This window comes from Sporothrix brasiliensis, assembly GCF_000820605.1.
Source record: "Sporothrix brasiliensis 5110 chromosome Unknown Cont14, whole genome shotgun sequence".
Lineage (NCBI taxonomy): Eukaryota > Fungi > Ascomycota > Sordariomycetes > Ophiostomatales > Ophiostomataceae > Sporothrix > Sporothrix brasiliensis.
The window spans coordinates 1071664-1089307 of record NW_024467133.1 but is presented as its reverse complement, the minus strand read 5'-3'; the positions used below and the strand labels follow the sequence as shown (position 1 = coordinate 1089307).

At 52.7% G+C, this 17644-nt stretch overlaps 5 protein-coding genes across 5 annotated transcripts; 2 read left to right on the top strand and 3 right to left on the bottom strand.

Moving 5' to 3' along the window:
• Window positions 1-1200: 1200 nt before the first annotated feature.
• SPBR_03599 (uncharacterized protein) lies at window positions 1201-3957 on the bottom strand (the record flags this gene model as incomplete). The annotated part of the gene is made up of 1 exon (XM_040761889.1): window positions 1201-3957. The coding sequence occupies one exon, from the start codon at window positions 3955-3957 to the stop codon at window positions 1201-1203; it is 2757 nt and encodes a 918-aa protein (XP_040623004.1).
• Window positions 3958-7486: 3529 nt separating this feature from the next.
• SPBR_03820 (uncharacterized protein) lies at window positions 7487-8387 on the bottom strand (the record flags this gene model as incomplete). Its single annotated transcript, XM_040762110.1, has 2 exons — window positions 7487-7570; window positions 7932-8387. The coding sequence occupies 2 exons, from the start codon at window positions 8385-8387 to the stop codon at window positions 7487-7489; spliced, it is 540 nt and encodes a 179-aa protein (XP_040623003.1).
• A 1790-nt stretch (window positions 8388-10177) lies between these two features.
• Window positions 10178-11028, top strand: SPBR_03830 (cytochrome c oxidase subunit 4; the record flags this gene model as incomplete). Its single annotated transcript, XM_040762120.1, has 2 exons — window positions 10178-10427; window positions 10751-11028. 2 exons carry the CDS (start codon window positions 10178-10180, stop codon window positions 11026-11028), a joined length of 528 nt encoding a protein of 175 aa, XP_040623002.1.
• A 486-nt stretch (window positions 11029-11514) lies between these two features.
• Window positions 11515-13391, bottom strand: SPBR_03663 (ATP-dependent Clp protease ATP-binding protein subunit ClpX; the record flags this gene model as incomplete). The annotated part of the gene is made up of 2 exons (XM_040761953.1): window positions 11515-12577; window positions 12694-13391. The coding sequence occupies 2 exons, from the start codon at window positions 13389-13391 to the stop codon at window positions 11515-11517; spliced, it is 1761 nt and encodes a 586-aa protein (XP_040623001.1).
• Window positions 13392-14829: 1438 nt separating this feature from the next.
• SPBR_03615 (1,4-alpha-glucan branching enzyme) lies at window positions 14830-17300 on the top strand (the record flags this gene model as incomplete). Its single annotated transcript, XM_040761905.1, has 7 exons — window positions 14830-14896; window positions 14999-15123; window positions 15192-15291; window positions 15362-15474; window positions 15549-16240; window positions 16310-16645; window positions 16727-17300. 7 exons carry the CDS (start codon window positions 14830-14832, stop codon window positions 17298-17300), a joined length of 2007 nt encoding a protein of 668 aa, XP_040623000.1.
• Window positions 17301-17644: the final 344 nt, after the last annotated feature.

Genomic DNA, 17644 nt, shown 5'->3' with positions numbered 1-17644 from the left:
AAGAAGAGCAAAGCAGGTGAGATGGAGGATAAAATAAGAAAAAAGAAAATAAGAAAAGAACAAAAAAGGTGCAGATCAACGCCCAACAATGAGCCCAACGAGGCCGGTGGTGGTCGGCGCACAGGACCAGACAATCAAGTGACACGGTCGGCGTACGAGAATGGCTCGTGTGGAGCCACATGGCAAGCCAGGGTAGGAGAGGCGGGGAGTACAGAAGAGGGACGAACAGATGAACCAAAGAGACGGTGTGTAGCTACAGCCTGTGATTTGACGAAAGGGCCGTGTCTTTTGTCCCTTCTTTTGCATTCAGTTTTCCGTTAACGAGAGAGAGAGAGAGGCAGGGGGTTAGAATGGGCCGATGTAATCTCCACCCACGATGGTTTTGTCAACAATGATTTGTTCCTCCCCTATGAAGGACAGAAATTCTTCTTCGTTTGTTTTGACTTTGTAATTGCCGGGTAGGGTACGTGGGCGTGCATGGAAAGAGCCACGATTTGCTCGGCCGTTCACTACGACGACACGGGCGTGATACAAGAAAGCCTCGAAATGATGGCGGCACAAATTAATCTGTGCATAGAGAAAGAGAGTGAGATAGAAAGGGTTCAGACATGTATTTGTGTGTGTGTGTGTGTGTGTGTGTCATAACTTGAACACCAGTCGTTTTCTGTTTCGATACAAAGGCCGGGGCAGAATAAAAAATCAATAAGGGGCATACAGACGGTGAGACCTGCAGGCACTCGCCAGCCTCTCCTGCATGCTGCCGCAGGGCGGCTGGCCAGACATGAGCTGGGGCCGACCGGACTGCCAAGTCAGGTAAAGACTTTATTCGCCAAGACGCTCAGTCACTTCATCACACAGTTCGACATTTACTCCATACAGCATCGACATTGCATGTCGTACTTCAAACGATATTACCGTCATCATAGGATGGCCGCCATGCACGGCTGCCCAGTAACCTGGTCGCATCTTGACGAGACACCACGAGGCTGGCCGCCCAAAGTCGAACATGCGACATTGCAGCCTAATTTCAATTATTTTATCACGGATGACGAAGTAGACAGTTGTACTACTACTTGAGTAAGCCGGCTTCTTTCTCGAGCAGACTCGTTTTATAATTCATACAGCATGCTACGGCTTGCCGCCTCTTTGTTAAAGCGCTTGCCTACCTAGACCGTATCTTGCATAACGGCAGTCTGCCACCTAGAGACGTCTCTTCTCCCGTAACCGACCCGGAAACAAACGCCTCGAGTGCGGTCCCATGCCGTAAGCACTGGCCGGCCGTAATGTCCAGAGCTGTAGCTGCAGTTGTAACTCGGCCAGAAGCTCAGCCATGGACCACGGTCCAAGTGGGACACCCGTGCCCGCTGCTGCCGTCGTCGCCGAGCCGGCCATCATGCCAGGGCCCCTCCCAATCCCAGGTCGCGCACCAGCTTTGCGCACTGTGATGGATCCGTTGTCCACAATCCAATTATCGCGTACGTGTTGCACGATCCTTCTGTTGAACTGGTCCACTTGTGACCCGTCACCTGGTCGATTATTGCCTCCCGTGTACCTCCTCATGGTGTTCGCAATGGAACTGTTGTCGTTGCGCACCCCGACGGTGCAACTATTGCTCAGACTCGAGGACACGGTCCTGTCTTCGATTACCAAGAATGATGAAAACAGAGTCTTTGGGCCCAGTTGGTTGTTGCCATCGTTTGGTTCGTCGGCAACGGTGTTGTCGGGATGGATGTATCGTCTTCGTTTGTCGACACGCACAGGTGCGAGATCGGCCAGAGCAGACTCGATAAACTGGTAGTATCCGGTAACGATATCGTCAAGCCTCGCCTGTATGGATGGGGCAGTGGGTAGGCACGAACACGTCATCAAGTACGGCTGTAGAAGGTTGGCCAGCGCTGCCAATTGGGCCATCGTATGCACCCGTACACAAAACACCATCGGCTGTGTGTCACAGCCAGCCCCTTCCGTGGCATCACCCAAACCAGCGTCACGAAATGTGAGTCCAGTACGCGCCGCATCGGCTGCCAAAGATACTGCTGCCCACTGGAACCATGCCACAATGTCCTCCAGCAGCCCAATCATTCCGCCCGTGACGTTGTCATCGCCGATGTTCTTTGGCACAGGCGACCGCGTGACAAACCGTTCCATCGCGCTGTAGTACACATCCAACAACGGCCATGCTTCTTCTGCCTCGCTTGTTGCGCGAAGAATCGCGGGTAGCATCCGTTCCAGCATAAATCCGAATATGTTGTCGTTTTCCATGCTCCGTTCAAGGATCTTGCATTCCTGGTCGAGACTGTTGTTGGCGAGCGCAATATTGAAGTTATTATGTAGGTAATGGAAGAGCTGCGGTGCCGCTGTAGCCTCGCCTTCACTGAGTCGCAAGCCGTATGTTATGATACTGGCGGTCCTCAGCTGAGGGTCTTCGGGCGAAGGCGAAAATTCCTGGCTTTGCTCGTAGAAGAAGGTGTCCAACGAGCAAATGTCACTGCCGTGTGACCGGATCAAAGCGACAACACCTCGCACAAAGACGATGTACTTTTCGTGCTCGACGGGCTCCGTCTTGGCATATCGTAGGTCCTCCTTCATTTGCTGCATCACGAGCTTTAAGGCTCGCGCAAAATCGCTGCGCAGCTGTTGTCGTCGCGTGGCGCCGTCTGCATCCCGCAGCTGTTGTCGTATGGACGTCATGGAACAGGCAAAATACGCGCGGTTGGTGTCGTAGCTGGGCATCTTATCGTTTGCGGGTATATTTGCTCGCCGAACAAAAGGAATATCGTGCGTCTTTAGAACGTCAGCGAGGCGGTTCTCGTAAGCCAAGAACTTCTGCGGCTTGACAATGGCAAGCATCCACAGCTCTAGGATACTGTTTCCGAGGTCCTTGAAATCAAACACGTTGCTCCGCAGCACAGCCGATACGAAAAGAGGCAAGAACTTGCGCTGCAAGAGGCCCGAAGCGTGTGGCAACCTTTCAAATATGCAATAGTCGCCGGATCCAAAGAACCGGGACAAGCCGTACAGACCCGAATGTATGAACCGACTTGCGAGACGAGCTGCAATGGTAACGCTTCGTTCTGTACATGCAACTCGTAGATCGGCGGAGGACTTTGGTAGGTCCTCCCATGACATATGTGTGATTGTGTTGACCAGACGGAAGAACCCTTTGGCCAGCCTGTGATCAAGCATCAACACCGCGTCGTCTGCCTCTTGTGGGTCTGTGGCATCCGCCAAACTGGAGTACTGCTCGTCCACGGCCTTCTCGAGCCGATCCATATAGTGATCCACAACGTCGAGAGCGGTGCTGAGGATGCTCCAGTTCGTCTTAGGCCCCGGTAGATCCATTTTTGTGAAGATTGCACTCAACTGGTCGACACTGAAACAGTATGTTGCCACCCCAAGGGACTTGGCGTGCCGGAGAACGTCCAGAGAAGACACAGTGCACGCATGCAACACATCCATCGCGGCTGCCTTGTTGGCAGCCGTCATAGCCTTGACCATATCAGGGCTAATGCCTTGCATCATGGCTGTTGACAGGTTCTGGAATTGTCTGTGCATGTCCGTTTCTGCAGAGAGATATTGTTCTAGCATTTGATGGAAGATATTTTTCATCCAGGAATTGAAGCTCTTGAAGATACCGTAGCCTTCATCGGCGGCAATCACAAACCGCGCCAGCTGGTTCCAGGCACGGATGTTTATCAAACAAGCCTCCTTGTGGGAGTTCGCGGGCACCACAAGTTTTTCGATCTGATGAATAGGCGGTCGGATGTCGGGAGGTGTAGCCCAGAACAGGGTGCATAGCAGGTCATGGTGATTTCGAAGGGCAGCGAGATCTCTCTCATGGACGTCCATTTCTTTGAGTAATTGGCGGTCGTGGTTCGGGAGGATGCGGGAAATCAGGTTGGTCAGCTCTTTGGACTGACCAAGTCTCTTCAGCTGCAGGATGACAAGTCCAAGCATTTTGATGAATATGTGGAAGCACTGGTCGTCTGGTTCAATGGCAAGTGATGGACTGCCCGCAAGCTGTTCAAGAAAGTGGGGAGACCGATGTGCTTCTTCGTTCCGCAAGTGTGCAAATCCTTGCGACCCATAAAAGTCGAAGATCGTGCCGACGATGGCCTTGCAACGACGCCAGCCCCATTCCTGGACGAGGTAGTGACAACGGCCCACGATGGCTCGGCAGTACGCATTGAAGCTCGGTGACTGGTGCGGGTTGGCTTTGTAGAGTTGAAAAACCCTGTCCAAGGCCTTTTTTGGAAGTTCCCATCCATCAAGGGGTATAGTCAGCCGTATTCCGGGCCTGACCACGCCAGAGTTGTCGAATTCGCCTAGGGGAAGAAGCGTAAACATGTCCTCCCACCACTGTTCAAACTGGCTAGCATGTGTGCAAGTACTAATTGCATTATCAGCAAGCATGACCGAGTACGTGACATCCCAAAAGCCACCTCGTGGGATTCTTGCATGCTCCAAGACTTGCATGAGAACGACCCATGAGCTCAATACTTGCGTATTTCTTCGAATGCCACGGTCCCGGAAAAGGCCCCGTTGAAAGTCGCTGTAGTAGGTACGTATATCGCCAAGACCCTGCTTCATGAGAAGCTGGACAGACTGCTTTGCAGTTGACTTTAAAATATCTTCCACCTCGACCGAGTAGGAAACGCATTCTGGCGTGTCTCGGCAAAGTTGCAGGAGCCATGTGTTGATTGTTAGAATCCCGGTCAACGCCGCCAAGCGATTGTTCCTCATTGAGTCGCTTGAGGGCTGTTCATGCTGCAGGTTCGACGCTTCAAACCGGCGAATGAGGCTTTTGATAACCTCAAGGTTTCGTACAATGAAGGCCTTTCGGACCCTTGGCGAAGATGTCGCCTTGGCCATGGTGGTTTGGATAAAATCTAAAACGAAATTGATCATTGTATGCACCTTCGGCCCAGCAAGGCTAGGCGAAGAAGCAGGTGAGTGAAGGCTATCCGCCAACCAGTCCATGAGGATGCCATATTCGGACGATGAAACCTCATCCCACACACTCCAGCTAAGCGTTCGCTCGCCTAGTTGGAACGAAGTTGTTAGGTCTGGCCTATGGAGAGGCCGCGAGCTATCCGAAGAATCCATCCCAAGGGCCAAACTCAGCCGGCCGCTGCCGATGAGTGTGCTTTGATGGAAAAAGATGTCACCGTCGAGAGCGAAAATATCGAAGTGTTGTGGGTACTGCGATCCGAAAGGCCCTAACCCATGCAGTTTGTCCCTATCGAAATCGACGGTATCAGCCACGAAACCGACCTTTGCAGGACCAATATCCAGAGGAATGTGGTCCAAAGCATGGGCAAATCGCGGTGCAGATGTGTCGACCTGCCTTGGACTGTAGCGCTTGCGGAACCCTGACCGGTTGTTGCTTTCAGGCGTCTGCTTAGCGGCATTGATATCATGCTCCCCTCGCGAAGGTTGAAGCTCGATTTCTTGTTCCAGTCCAAAGCCCAGTGGCTTAAGAAAATGGCTGTCCACAGAAATATCGTCGTCGATTGCACCGTAGGCAGATGCCTGGTCGTCGACAAATTGCTCGAGTCGCACGTTCGGTAAAGGTATGGCACCCCGTCGCCGACGGCAGTACAAGGCATCGAGCTCTTTTTTTTTGAAACAAAACCAGCCGCACCCAGCTTGCTTCTCGCCGCAACCTCAAGTTGTGCAGGCCGCACCATTGGATCCATGTGAGAGCCCATCCTGATCCACAGATTGGGCGGGCGTGGTAGTGCGGCAAGCTTGGTTTGAGGGATGCGGTTCACGAAAGCTTCTGACTGGCTTTTCTTTAACGCGGTTGATTTTTGTATGTGCTGTGGTCGGGGAGTTGAGTGTGGTGCAAGATTCGGCGACATCTCTTGGAGCGGGGCCTGTTGTCCAGACTGTCTCGGCCGTCTTGGTGGGTTTGGAATCGTGGGCCTGATTCTCCCAGCTTTCCAGTCTCGCAGGACAGATAAAGCGTCCACGTTGTCAGCCCGGCTTCCAAGGTTGATAATCTTTCTAGAAGGGCTCGTCTTTCCTAGCTTAGCCGTTCGCCTTGCAGTACGAGCCGCAACACGGACGAAGGCTGGTGCTGCGGGCTCAACGAAATCGAGAATGCTCAGCATAGGAGGAGTGGCGGGTAGTTTCGGCGTTCTCCTGCTGCTGGTTGTGTGCGGGTTGCTTTGCCGTCTCCTCGTAGACGATGATTGTTTGCGAGAGAATCGGTGACTGCCTGTAGAAGCAGAAGCAGATCGGTGCATCATCTTTGTGATTTTGGGCTGTCGTGTCTTTTGGATTGGAGTGCCACTGGGCACACTCTGCGTCCGCATCCTTGGTCTTTTTGGTCGGGGACCAGGCGCAGCAGGTAGCCTGGTTCGTTTCACTCTGGGTGCCATTAGATCAATGGAGTTGTCCTCCATCACCGAACCAATGTCTTCGTCGTTAATGAAAGAAACAATTGGTGAATGTCCTTCCACATCCGAATCCCATGGTTCAATTACCGGTGCCTTTGACCGCTTCGCCATGTCCGCCACGCTCTCATTATCATTATCTACATCGTCGTCTGATTCATCAAGTAATGAGGTGATCGTTGCCAGAGAGCTGGTGGCCTGGCCCTGTCTCGGCAATGCAACGCCCTTTCTGGTGGCCTGGTCGTTATGTTGCCCAGGTCGCCTCTGGGTGGCCGTCACCCTGTCAAGGCCGACCCGCGTTGATTTTTGCTGATCAAGTCGCAGCCAAGACGCGGGCAGAACCCCTTTGATCCGCCTGCTGTTCTTGCGTACGGCTTCCGAATCGCTATGGCTCTCTTCGGCCATGTCGTTCAGTGGGGACGCAGTGCATTCCCTCGCGTCAGTGATTTCAATTTCGTCATTGCTGTTGTCAGTAGCATCATCGTCCAAAACTGCTACACCTTCTTGCCTTGAAAGGAAAGCAACCGGGGACACAGATCGCGGCCGAGATACATGCATTCGTGCAGATGAACGGGGAAGCTGGTCCGGCGACGAATCCATACGGACGGGTATCCATTTGGCACGAGCCGACTGATCTTGAAGAGCTGCATCTACCAGCCGTGCCCGCTTTGCGGCGGAGGCAGTCTTTGGCGAACTCTGCCGTTTGAAAATTCGAGCCTGCTGCCGCTTGTGCTGCCGATCCAGGAAGGTTTGAGGAGTTGGGAAGTCGTCTTCATCGGGCAGGCTTGTATTATCCGTTCCGTTGTCGGCTCCATCCTCGCTGCTCGGAGGTAGGAGGCGGTGTGCGGGCGTTGATGTTCGAGGAGTTAAGGAAGACAGTGCAATGTCGCCGAGACTAGCTTGGCTGCTAGGGAAATCATATAGGCTACCGTCAAAAAGAGCAGCGTCGTTCTGTGACTGTCTCCTTGGCAATTGACTTTCTTCTTCTTCTTGCTGAAACTCCTGTTCTTGCGAATCCTCATCCACGACTTGTTTCCGCGGAGCGCTGCCGTACTCGGTGCGAACAGGCTTCACACCATGTGATTTCATGGCACGTGCATACTGCGCACCTTCGAGCAGATATGGATGTTGTTGAATCGGCTTTCGAGGTCGAAGAGATCGTACGAAACCTAGTCGAAAGGCAGGAGGAGACTCAGGTAGGACGGGAAACGGGGAAGACATGCGAGCCACTTCGTGACCTCCAGAGCTTCGGCGAGCAGGTCCATCAGCAACGGGTGAGGGTGATCGTGAAAGACTTGAGAGGGAGGACGTGGGTGAGAATGAGAAAGGATCGGCAGGCGGAATAGACGCAGCAGCCGGGGATTCGTGGGATCGTGGTCGTAGGTCTCCCTTCTTGGGTGTTAGTGAACTGTGTGGTATATCGGAATGCCCTGACCGTCGTGGCTGCAAAGAGGCCTGGGAAGTTCGAGGCCCTTGAGACTGCTGGGATTTCTGTAACTGGCGTAACGGTGTTTCCTGTCCTGAAAGTACGTTGTCGTCGTTCGTCGTCTGGGCATGTACTATATTGTTGGCCAGTGCCTCGGGAATGCTGAGTTGTGGCGGGCAAGAGCGTAGGTCACAGCGCGGCTCTTCATCCAGCTCGTTGTCCTGGACGCCGTCATAGACGAGATCGATCTCATCAGCTGAGTCTTCGGGTAGAGGGGAGACTCTCCGAGGTGTCGAGATCCGTGTTGGGGAAGGTGTTCTAGGGCTTTGTGCTGCATGTCTCGATGACGAAGATGAAACTCCCGTGAAGTGGTTATGTCGATGAGGAGAAAGTACGATCTTCAAAAATGGTTCCCCTGGTTCTTTTGCGTCCCTGCTGCTCTCTTGAGTCTTTACAGCAGTATCGCCCTCGACATGGTCGTCCTGCAGCGGCTCCTGGCTGCCGAGCTCTTCATCGTCGGAATCTGGGACTTCGCCCAGCAGCTGCCAGTGTCTCCCCATTGAGTCGGGTGCTGCATCATAAAACGGAACCCATCTGTGTTTATGTCTATTCTCGCGTTTGGGGTAAGTACCTGGTTCTTTTGGGACTGCAAGGGTTCAAATATGTAGACACAGTCGTGAAATGCGGCTGGCTGCACCTTTTGCTGTCGATATGTACTTGGAAGTCAATGGTGACGATATGATAGTGCAAATAAGGTGGGACGCGTCTCTCAGAAAATCTGTCTGCCAGAGACGCGTCTGGCGGCACGGAGGCCAAACCCCACTAAAGCCGCCCACTAAATCGGGTAGCCCAGCGTGACTGCCCATTTAACGACATCACACTGTTACCAAGCATTGTTGCCCAAACTCATATGCAAATTCATCTAGCGCACGACTTCACGATATTCACCTCTTCTATTTCGTGGCCACTGAGCCCTGTCGATGCAGCTCTGTCATTCCTCATCGCCATCATGTCTTATCAGCGAATGATTCCACTTGGTCTGGCTGTCACTGCCGGCGTCGCAAACGGTACGCATCTCATTCCTTCTCAGAACTTACAAGGCACGCCTCACGGCTCAATTCACCATTCCTCTGGCGCGATGCAGAGCGAACAGCTAAAGCAATGAGAAACTGACTCGATTACCAAAATTCAGGAATATATGTATTCAAGCCCTATCTCGAGGGCAAGGATGAAGTAGGGAAATTGGGCCTCCCAAACTCGTAAGTATATTACCACCCTACGATATCTGATGCTCTTCCCGGCTTGGCTTTTTGGCCTGCGTTTCGGTAAATATTGTAACTCACTGAGGCATGCACGTGTTAACTGCAGCAGCTCCGTCGGCAAACCTACACCCTTGCCTTCTAGTGCGATAGAACCGCCCCAGCAGCCAAACTCGGACGCACAACCAGCAGCGACAGAGAGTACCGCCAGGCGGTAGACCGAGTTGCAGCAAGACGGAGAGACTATTATGTGCACGCCGGCCGTCCTTCGGGTTTCATACGGAGAGCCTGGTCTTATCCGGCTCAAGCGACTGCCATCTGGAAACGTTTCGTACCGCAAAATGGGACTCCCCCATTGGACTAGCGGCGTCCCAGCGAGTTTTGTACGCAAGTGGAAAGGTCGGAACCAACGGAGTTTCGCGGGCTCTGATTGGCGAATTGGTAGGTGTCCCGCCTGAAGAAGGCACCGCCAGACGAGCAGTGATTCGCTGTACATACAGCACTGTACATATACAGTCTGGGGAGATCGCCAAAGGGTTCAATTACAGGTTGCATCTGCGGCACTCACTTTTATAGATTTTATTGATCTTCATTGACCAAAAGCAAAGTATTTTCCAACTGTAAATGCTGTTGTCGTGCTTCCCCTCGCTCTACTTAGCATCGTCGATGATTGGATTGTTGGCTTGTCGGGATTAGTCATTATCGGAAATTGTTAAGAAGGGTGGGGACCACACAATTGCGAGCGATTTCTTTCGTCCGGGCAAGCTCCCTCGGGTTTTTGGTGGAGCCCTGGGCAGGTTCCATCATACGATTCCGAGCACCCACCTAACTGGGCATGCCACCAAAACGAAATTCCTCTCTTTTCACTTCCTCGTCCTCCCGACTACCACCACTGCATTGCTAGCATCATTGCCAACCACAACTCCGCCACCCAACGACTTCGCATCGATTGAGCTCTCAGCCTTAACCTTTTCGATTCCCAATCTCCCCTCTTCTTGTCTTGCGGCCTCTCTCTGCGTCTGTCAGCGCAGAACCCGGAAAAATTTTCACTATTTTGAGTTAAATCTTCCTGCGCCAAACCCAATTTCACGATGTACCGTGTCCGGCCGACTACCCTGGTGCGCGGCACCACCCTCGCCCAGCGCGCCGTGCAGCAGCCGCAGATCGCTTCTGTGGCCCGCCGCGCTGCGTCCACCCACGCCATCTCGAACCCGACTCTAGCCAACATCGAGAAACGATGGGAGGGCCTACCACTCCAGGAGCAGGCCGACCTTTGGATGGCCTTGCGCGACCGCATGAAGGGCAGCTGGAAGGAGCTCACCCTCCAGGAGAAGAAAGCTGGTGAGTCAAGCCCTGTTTGTGGTATAGATGTGTGGTTTGCTGCGAATCGTATGAGGCCCTTCCGTGAGATGCACATTTGCCGTCGGAGCACGCAGGACGCGCCACGCAGCGGGATTGATATCAATTGGCATCTACCGTTGCATGGAAACGTTGGATATGATGGATACCAGCTTTATACAGTCTCACGCGACGGACCATTGTGCTCTCCTGGACATGCGTCGAGCTTGCATATTGCACAGATGCCATCATGCTACGTGCCCTATCAAACGTCGATAAAGTATACATCAACTAACGGTTTTCTCTTTTCTTCCTTTCATCAACAGCTTACTGGATCGCTTTCGGTCCCCACGGTCCCCGCTCCCTGCCGCCGCCGGGTGAGGGCAAGAAGGTTGCCCTGTACACCGTCTTCGGTGTCGGTGCCTCGTTGCTGCTGTTCGCCGGCTTGCGCCTGTTCGCCGGCCCCGCGCCACACACTATGAACCGCGAGTGGCAGGAGGCTTCCAACGAGCGTTTGCTGGAGCAGAAGGCCGACCCATTTACCGGAATCGCGTCCGAGGGCTACAAGGGCAAGAGCCAGATCCAGTCGCCTCCCAAGCAGTAAACATCTGCCGCTTGCTATTCTTAAATCATCGTCATATTTTATTTCCTTTGTTTATTGCTCGTTGGCGTCATGCTGCTGTGTTGGTCTCTTTGTTCATGAACGGAAAAGTGATGTAATGGCACTCCGAAACAAGGGAAGGACAAGGGCTGATATAAAGGAACGAAAGTACAAAACACGTTGCATTTCGCCTTTTTTTCCCAGCTGAAGGCCCTATACGCATCTCGAAGCCACATGCCTCGGTGAAGAGACAACGTGATACTATAAAACTACCCGAAATGGGTCTTGAGGACGGAGGCGATGTTTGCGGTGGTACCGCTGACTATCTTAAATCCCAGATATAAATGCATATTTATTATTTAAAATCATACAGCAGCATATTCATTGTTGCCCGTTATTGAACGAAAGATACGCCGCTTTATCAATTGACAAAAACTAACAAAAACGCTCTGGAGTGATTTGTACAGGCCGCGCTTAGGAATTTCTCCTTTATGCACCACTCTGCCCGGCCTCTCTCAACTGCCCGAACGAAACGCCGCCATTCGTGTCTCCGTTTGCATTAAGGCCCTCATCCTCGTCGCGTATTCGCCGCTCAATCTCAAATCGCCCGTCCTTGCCCCAATATCCCGGCTTTTCTTTACCCTTGACACATGCCTCTGTGATCAATACATACGCCATAGGCGCATCGAACATGGGCTCTGCGAGGACACGCTCCATCTCCATTTTCAGGCCGCGGGCGCCGGTCTCGTTCTTCTGTGCTCGTTCGGCAATAGCATAAAGCGCCCGTTGTGTGAAGCGAAGGCGGCTGGGGTACGTTTCAAATAAAGCCGTGTACTGCTCCACCAAGCTGTTGCGAGGCTCCGTCAAGATGCGGTATAGTTCGTCAAGTGACAGTGGTGATAATGCACAGATGTTGTGAACGCGACCAATCAGCTCCGGGATGAACCCAAAAGCCTGCAAGTCCAGTGGGCTGGCGAGGTCCAGGGGTGTAAAGCCAACAGTGGTCGGGTCCACAAACGACGGTTGGTGAGGAAGATGCGCGTACGCCGCCAACGGCAGAACGGCTTTGCTACCGGACAGGGGCGAGCCCTTCGTGCTTCGAATCTCGGACCCGAATCCGATGGACGGCTTGGCCACTCGACGGATAACGTGATTATCCAGCCCCACAAAAGCGCCCGTAAAGACAAACAAAATGTTGCTTGTGTCGATGGTGTATTGATCCATTTTTGCAGATGGTGGTGTCGCCTGCGGCGGTGATGTTGAGCTGGGCGACCCGTAGGTGGTCGTGATTGGGTTTGCAGAGCGGGACGATGAGCGGCTGTCTTTCACGCTGACGGTAACTCTGGTTCCTTCAACGAGCTTCAGAAGAGCCTGCTGCACACCCTCTCCGCCGACATCGCGACCGTGCGTTGTTTCTCTTCTAGCGATCTTGTCAAACTCATCAAGGACAACGATGCCATACTCTGCAGCCTTCGTGTCGAAGTCTGCTTCGACAAGAAGCCGCTCGATGCATGTCTCGACATCCTGGCCAATGTAGCCAGCTTGGGTGAAGCTGTTGCAGTCACTTATCGTAAACGGGACGTTTAGCTTCTTACTGAGCGTCCTATTGCGCCATAATGTTAGTAACAAGGGCGTCCCATGATAAGCCAGAGTACGGTTCTAGCATACTCTAGAATGTACGTTTTGCCCACACCTGTAGGGCCGATAAGGAGAATGTTGCTCTTGTCAATCTTGACGTGCTGAGGTATAGATGTGTCCTCCTTTGCGTAGAAGTTTTCAGCAGGGTCCGAGTGATGGTCGGCGAATGCCGCCTCCTCTATGCGATCGGGGAACTCGTCTGTGGGTTTCCAGTCAGCAAACCGAAAGTGCTCATGTGGATCAGGAGACATCGTACCATCCATGCTACTTTCATTGTGCTTGTCGTGAAGGTCCCGGTCTCGGGCAAAGCGCTGCCGCTGCATCTTCTCGCGCAATACGCGATCCGAGTCGTCTTGGTGGTGCTTGCGACGTAGCCGTTGATAGTGGTTGAAGATTGTAGCGCATATTGTCTTTTTCGCTCGATCCTGGCCAATAACGTAGTCGTCGACTCTCTTCTTCAGGTCGCGTGGGTAGAACTGTGGAACGCCGAATTTGGCCTTATTGAACATAGGCCCACGGCCCGCGTCATCGGTCGGGTCATAGCTACTAGAAAAGCCCGAACTGAAATTCCGTGTCCGCCGACCTGCCGTCAAAGCGGCCTGTGAAATGGAAGCCCGCCTACCGTGGGCAAGGACAAGAAGCGGCTGTGCAGGTGACGTGACAGACCCTGACACAGAAATCGGAACTCCGAGGAGCGCGGCAGACCGCGGTTTCGCAGCGACCGACATGGGGCGATTTACTGCTCGCCGAACATGCTCTAGGAATAAATATTATGTGGTTGGCCGGAACGCAATTGAGAAGGAAGCATGAACGAGTCGAATGGTGAGAGAAAGTATCGTTCTCACTTCTTCATTCGACTCACGTCGACGGCTTGGGTCGGAATAAGTCCGCCGGAGCGAGATCGGCACAGCGAGGCTGAGGAAGTCGTGGTGGAGCAAATGGCGATTGTAATGGGGGTCAATGTCGCGTCTGAATGGAAATAGATATGGAGACAGGACAGAATATCGTGGTTAGTAGACACAACGGACGCCGCAGTTCGTTGTCCAGCCAAAGTTTCTGATGTCACATACAGTTTACGCAACAGCGTACGATGAGGTTGCTGCCAGTTGTGGTTGGCTACTTCCCCACACGAGCGATGCGCGAGGATCGATAAGAACAAAGAGTTAGTTATCGTAGTGGCATGACCTTGCCAGCTTTCGCCTGCACAGCTCGCTGAGCGACAGTGGTCTGTCACGCCAAGGCTAAGATCTCATTGGGGCGACCCACGAAGTGTGCCTCGACCGTTCCTCAGCTACTACTAACGGCTAAGGTGTCACCCCCAAGCAGACGCTGTTCCATAGGCTGGTCGGCCATAAGGCCTCGGAAGTAGATCTGGATGCACTCTCCGTTCTGAGAATTGCATGTAGGTTCAAGAACCAAGCCAAGGTAAGGTGGTGCGCCCATTTAATACGTGAGTTTTAGAATCAGAAGCAAGAATGGTATCATGGAAGCGGCGCTAGCTAATCTTAACCTGCTCATCACGGAGAATTGCTCGTTCGAAGCTGCCAGGGGCGAGGCAAAGAGCGTGCCTCTCGTATGCTTTCTGCTACCAGCTAGGGTCGCATGCAATGTAGGTCTGTTTATACAGCGGGCCTATAGCGATTGGCCAGCTGCATTTCTGCTACGAAATTCCTGCGAGAAATTTGCCACGACGTCATCAATATGTCGAATTTCAGGAGGCATATTTCGTAGCGCTGCATGGGAAGGAGCAAAACAAAACTGTTGGGGGTGAAGGCTCCCTTCTGCCAAGTGCAAAGCCGAAATCGAATGGCAAATAAACAAAGACCCAAAAACAGAGAAGGGCCGTGAAAATTCTTCAGAAACAAGACAAAACCAAAAGCAGCCTCCCATATTCTGAGACCCAGTTCAATTCCAGTCACTCTGCCGCCCCCAATCCGGAGTGCTCCACTCGCAACGAGCTTTCGCGCACGCCGTGAAGGCCAGCTTCTTATCGCCCCATAAAACACCATAAGTACTGGTCTAGACGTCAGAGCTTCCAACTTCTCCTCAACACCTGCAGCTCGCCTCTCTCAGATTTCCTTTTATTTCACTCGTTGCCTTCGCCCACGTTTTATGGTTTTCTGCAGAGACAAGAATCAGAGCAATTGACATACACAGCCACGCATTATGCCTACCATCGAGACCCAACCCGCCGCGGCGTCGACCGTCGAGGAGCTGCCTCGGGATGGCACAGGTGAGTGCCCCACTCCTCGAACATGAGCTTCTAGACTCCTGGGTCGGCACAGCAAAACATGCTGGGGAGAGGGAGGATATTGTATTGACAGCTCAACACCAGGTGTTACCGTCATCGACCCGTGGCTGTCGCCGTTCAAGGATGCCCTGAAGAGACGGTTCGCCAAATCGAAAGAATGGATTGAGAAGATCAACACCACAGAAGGTGGCCTTGACAAGTTCTCAAAGGTCAGTATCGGGCTTCCTTTGAACTCGAACAGCGTCTGCGGCAGAATGCTGACCTTCGTAACGTATAGGGCGCCGAGATTTTTGGTCTGAACGTCGACAAGGACAACAACATCACCTACCGCGAATGGGCACCGAATGCCACCCAAGCCTCTCTTATTGGCGACTTCAGTACGTCCGAATGACACCGGCCTTGCCATGCGAATACACAATGTCAAGCTCAATCGCTAATAGGCACAAGATGGTTGGAACCATGACTCTCACCCCATGACCAAGAATGATTTTGGCGTCTTCGAATTGAAGCTGCCGTCCAAGAATGGCGAGCCACAAATCCCTCACAACTCAAAGATCAAGGTGCATTTCCTACAATCCAAGTTTCCTCAGCAGATATGTTACTGATCGCTGACTTCTACTGCTTTGGTTATTAGATTTCTCTCCTCCTACCAAGCGGAGAGCGCGTCGATCGCCTACCGGCGTGGATCAAATATGTCACCCAGGACCTCTCCGTGTCACCTGCATACGACGCCCGCTTCTGGAACCCGCCCACCTCGGAGCGGTACGTCCCAAAGAACCCTCGACCGAAGAAACCCCTTAGCGCACGGGTCTACGAAGCACATATCGGCATCTCCTCCCCAGACCAGAGAGTCGCAACCTACAAAGAGTTCACAAAAAACATGCTACCCCGGATCAAATTCTTGGGGTACAACGTGATCCAGTTGATGGCTGTCATGGAGCACGCATACTACGCGAGCTTTGGATACCAGATCAATAACTTCTTTGCGGCCAGCAGCCGCTATGGGCCCCCGGAAGACCTCAGGGAGCTCATCGACGTCGCCCACGGGATGGGCATTGTTGTTCTCCTGGACGTTGTCCACAGCCACGCTTCCAAGAATGTTCTTGACGGCATCAATGAGTTTGACGGCACTGATCACCAATACTTCCATGAGGGTGCCAAGGGTCGCCACGACCTGTGGGACAGCAGGCTGTTCAACTACGGTCACCACGAGGTGCTGAGGTTTTTGCTCAGCAACTTGCGGTTTTGGATGGACGAGTATGGCTTCGATGGTTTCCGCTTTGACGGCGTTACCAGCATGCTCTACCTCCATCACGGTATCGGAACGTAAGTACTTATTTGATCCTGTCTGTCGTGCAAATATTTTCGTACGTCCCCATCGCTGACTCACGACAGGGGCTTTTCCGGTGGCTACCACGAGTACTTCGGTGCCGATGTCGACGAGGAGGCTGTGGCCTATCTTATGATCGCAAACGACATGCTCCATCAGCTGTACCCCGAGTGCATCACGATCGCTGAGGACGTGTCAGGCATGCCGGCCCTGTGTCTCCCTATGGCCCTTGGTGGTGTCGGTTTCGATTACCGCCTGGCGATGGCGATTCCCGACATGTGGATCAAGATTCTCAAGGAAAAAAAGGATGAGGACTGGGATGTGGCCAACATCTGCTGGACACTGACCAACAGACGCCATGGTGAGAAAACCATTGCGTACTGCGAGAGCCACGATCAGGCGTAAGTACCAAAAGATTTGGTGGGGGTGTTACATGATTGAATGATACAATGGACATTGGCTGACTGGTTTTCTCCTTATAGTTTGGTGGGCGACAAGACACTCATGATGCACCTTTGTGACGCCGAAATGTACACCAACATGTCTATTCTATCACCATTGACACCCGTCATCGACAGGGGCATGGCTTTGCACAAAATGATCCGGCTTCTGACCCATGGTCTTGGAGGCGAGGGCTACCTCAACTTCGAGGGCAACGAGTTTGGACATCCTGAGTGGCTTGACTTTCCTCGTGAGGGCAACAACAACTCGTTTTGGTATGCCAGACGGCAGTTGAACCTGACCGAAGACCACTTGTTGAGGTATCAGTTCCTCAACAATTTTGACAGCGCTATGAACCAGCTCGAAGCCAAGTATGGCTGGCTGCACGCATCTCAAGCCTACATCTCTCTCAAGAACGAGTCCGATAAGGTTATTGTGTTTGAGAGAGCCGGTCTGCTATTCATTTTCAACTTCCATCCGTCGTCGTCGTTTAGTGATTATCGCGTGGGTGTCGAACAAGCTGGTACATACAAGATTGTGCTGAGCTCTGACGACGAGCAGTTCGGCGGCCACAAGCGGATCAATCATGAAACAAGATTTTTCACAACGCCGTAAGTATTACTACTCCGGGGGAAGGGGGTAAGATTGGCGCTTTCTAGTTCAACTACAAATTCTAACATGAACACAGGATGAAATGGAATGAGCGGAGCAACTGGACGCATGTCTACGCCCCCAGCCGAACAGCTATTGTAAGTATGAAGTATCTCCAGCTACCGTAGCCGTGCCCGTAGAACCCTGTTCGCCATTATCGTGTCCCCACTACTAATGCCTTTGTTTCTCCCCAGGTCCTGGCACTGGAGTCGACGACTTAACATACTTGGAGGTCAATGGATGTTAACAAGATCGAAATTATGGTGAACAAACTGCAAATAATGGCAATACTATTCATAGGCAAGGTC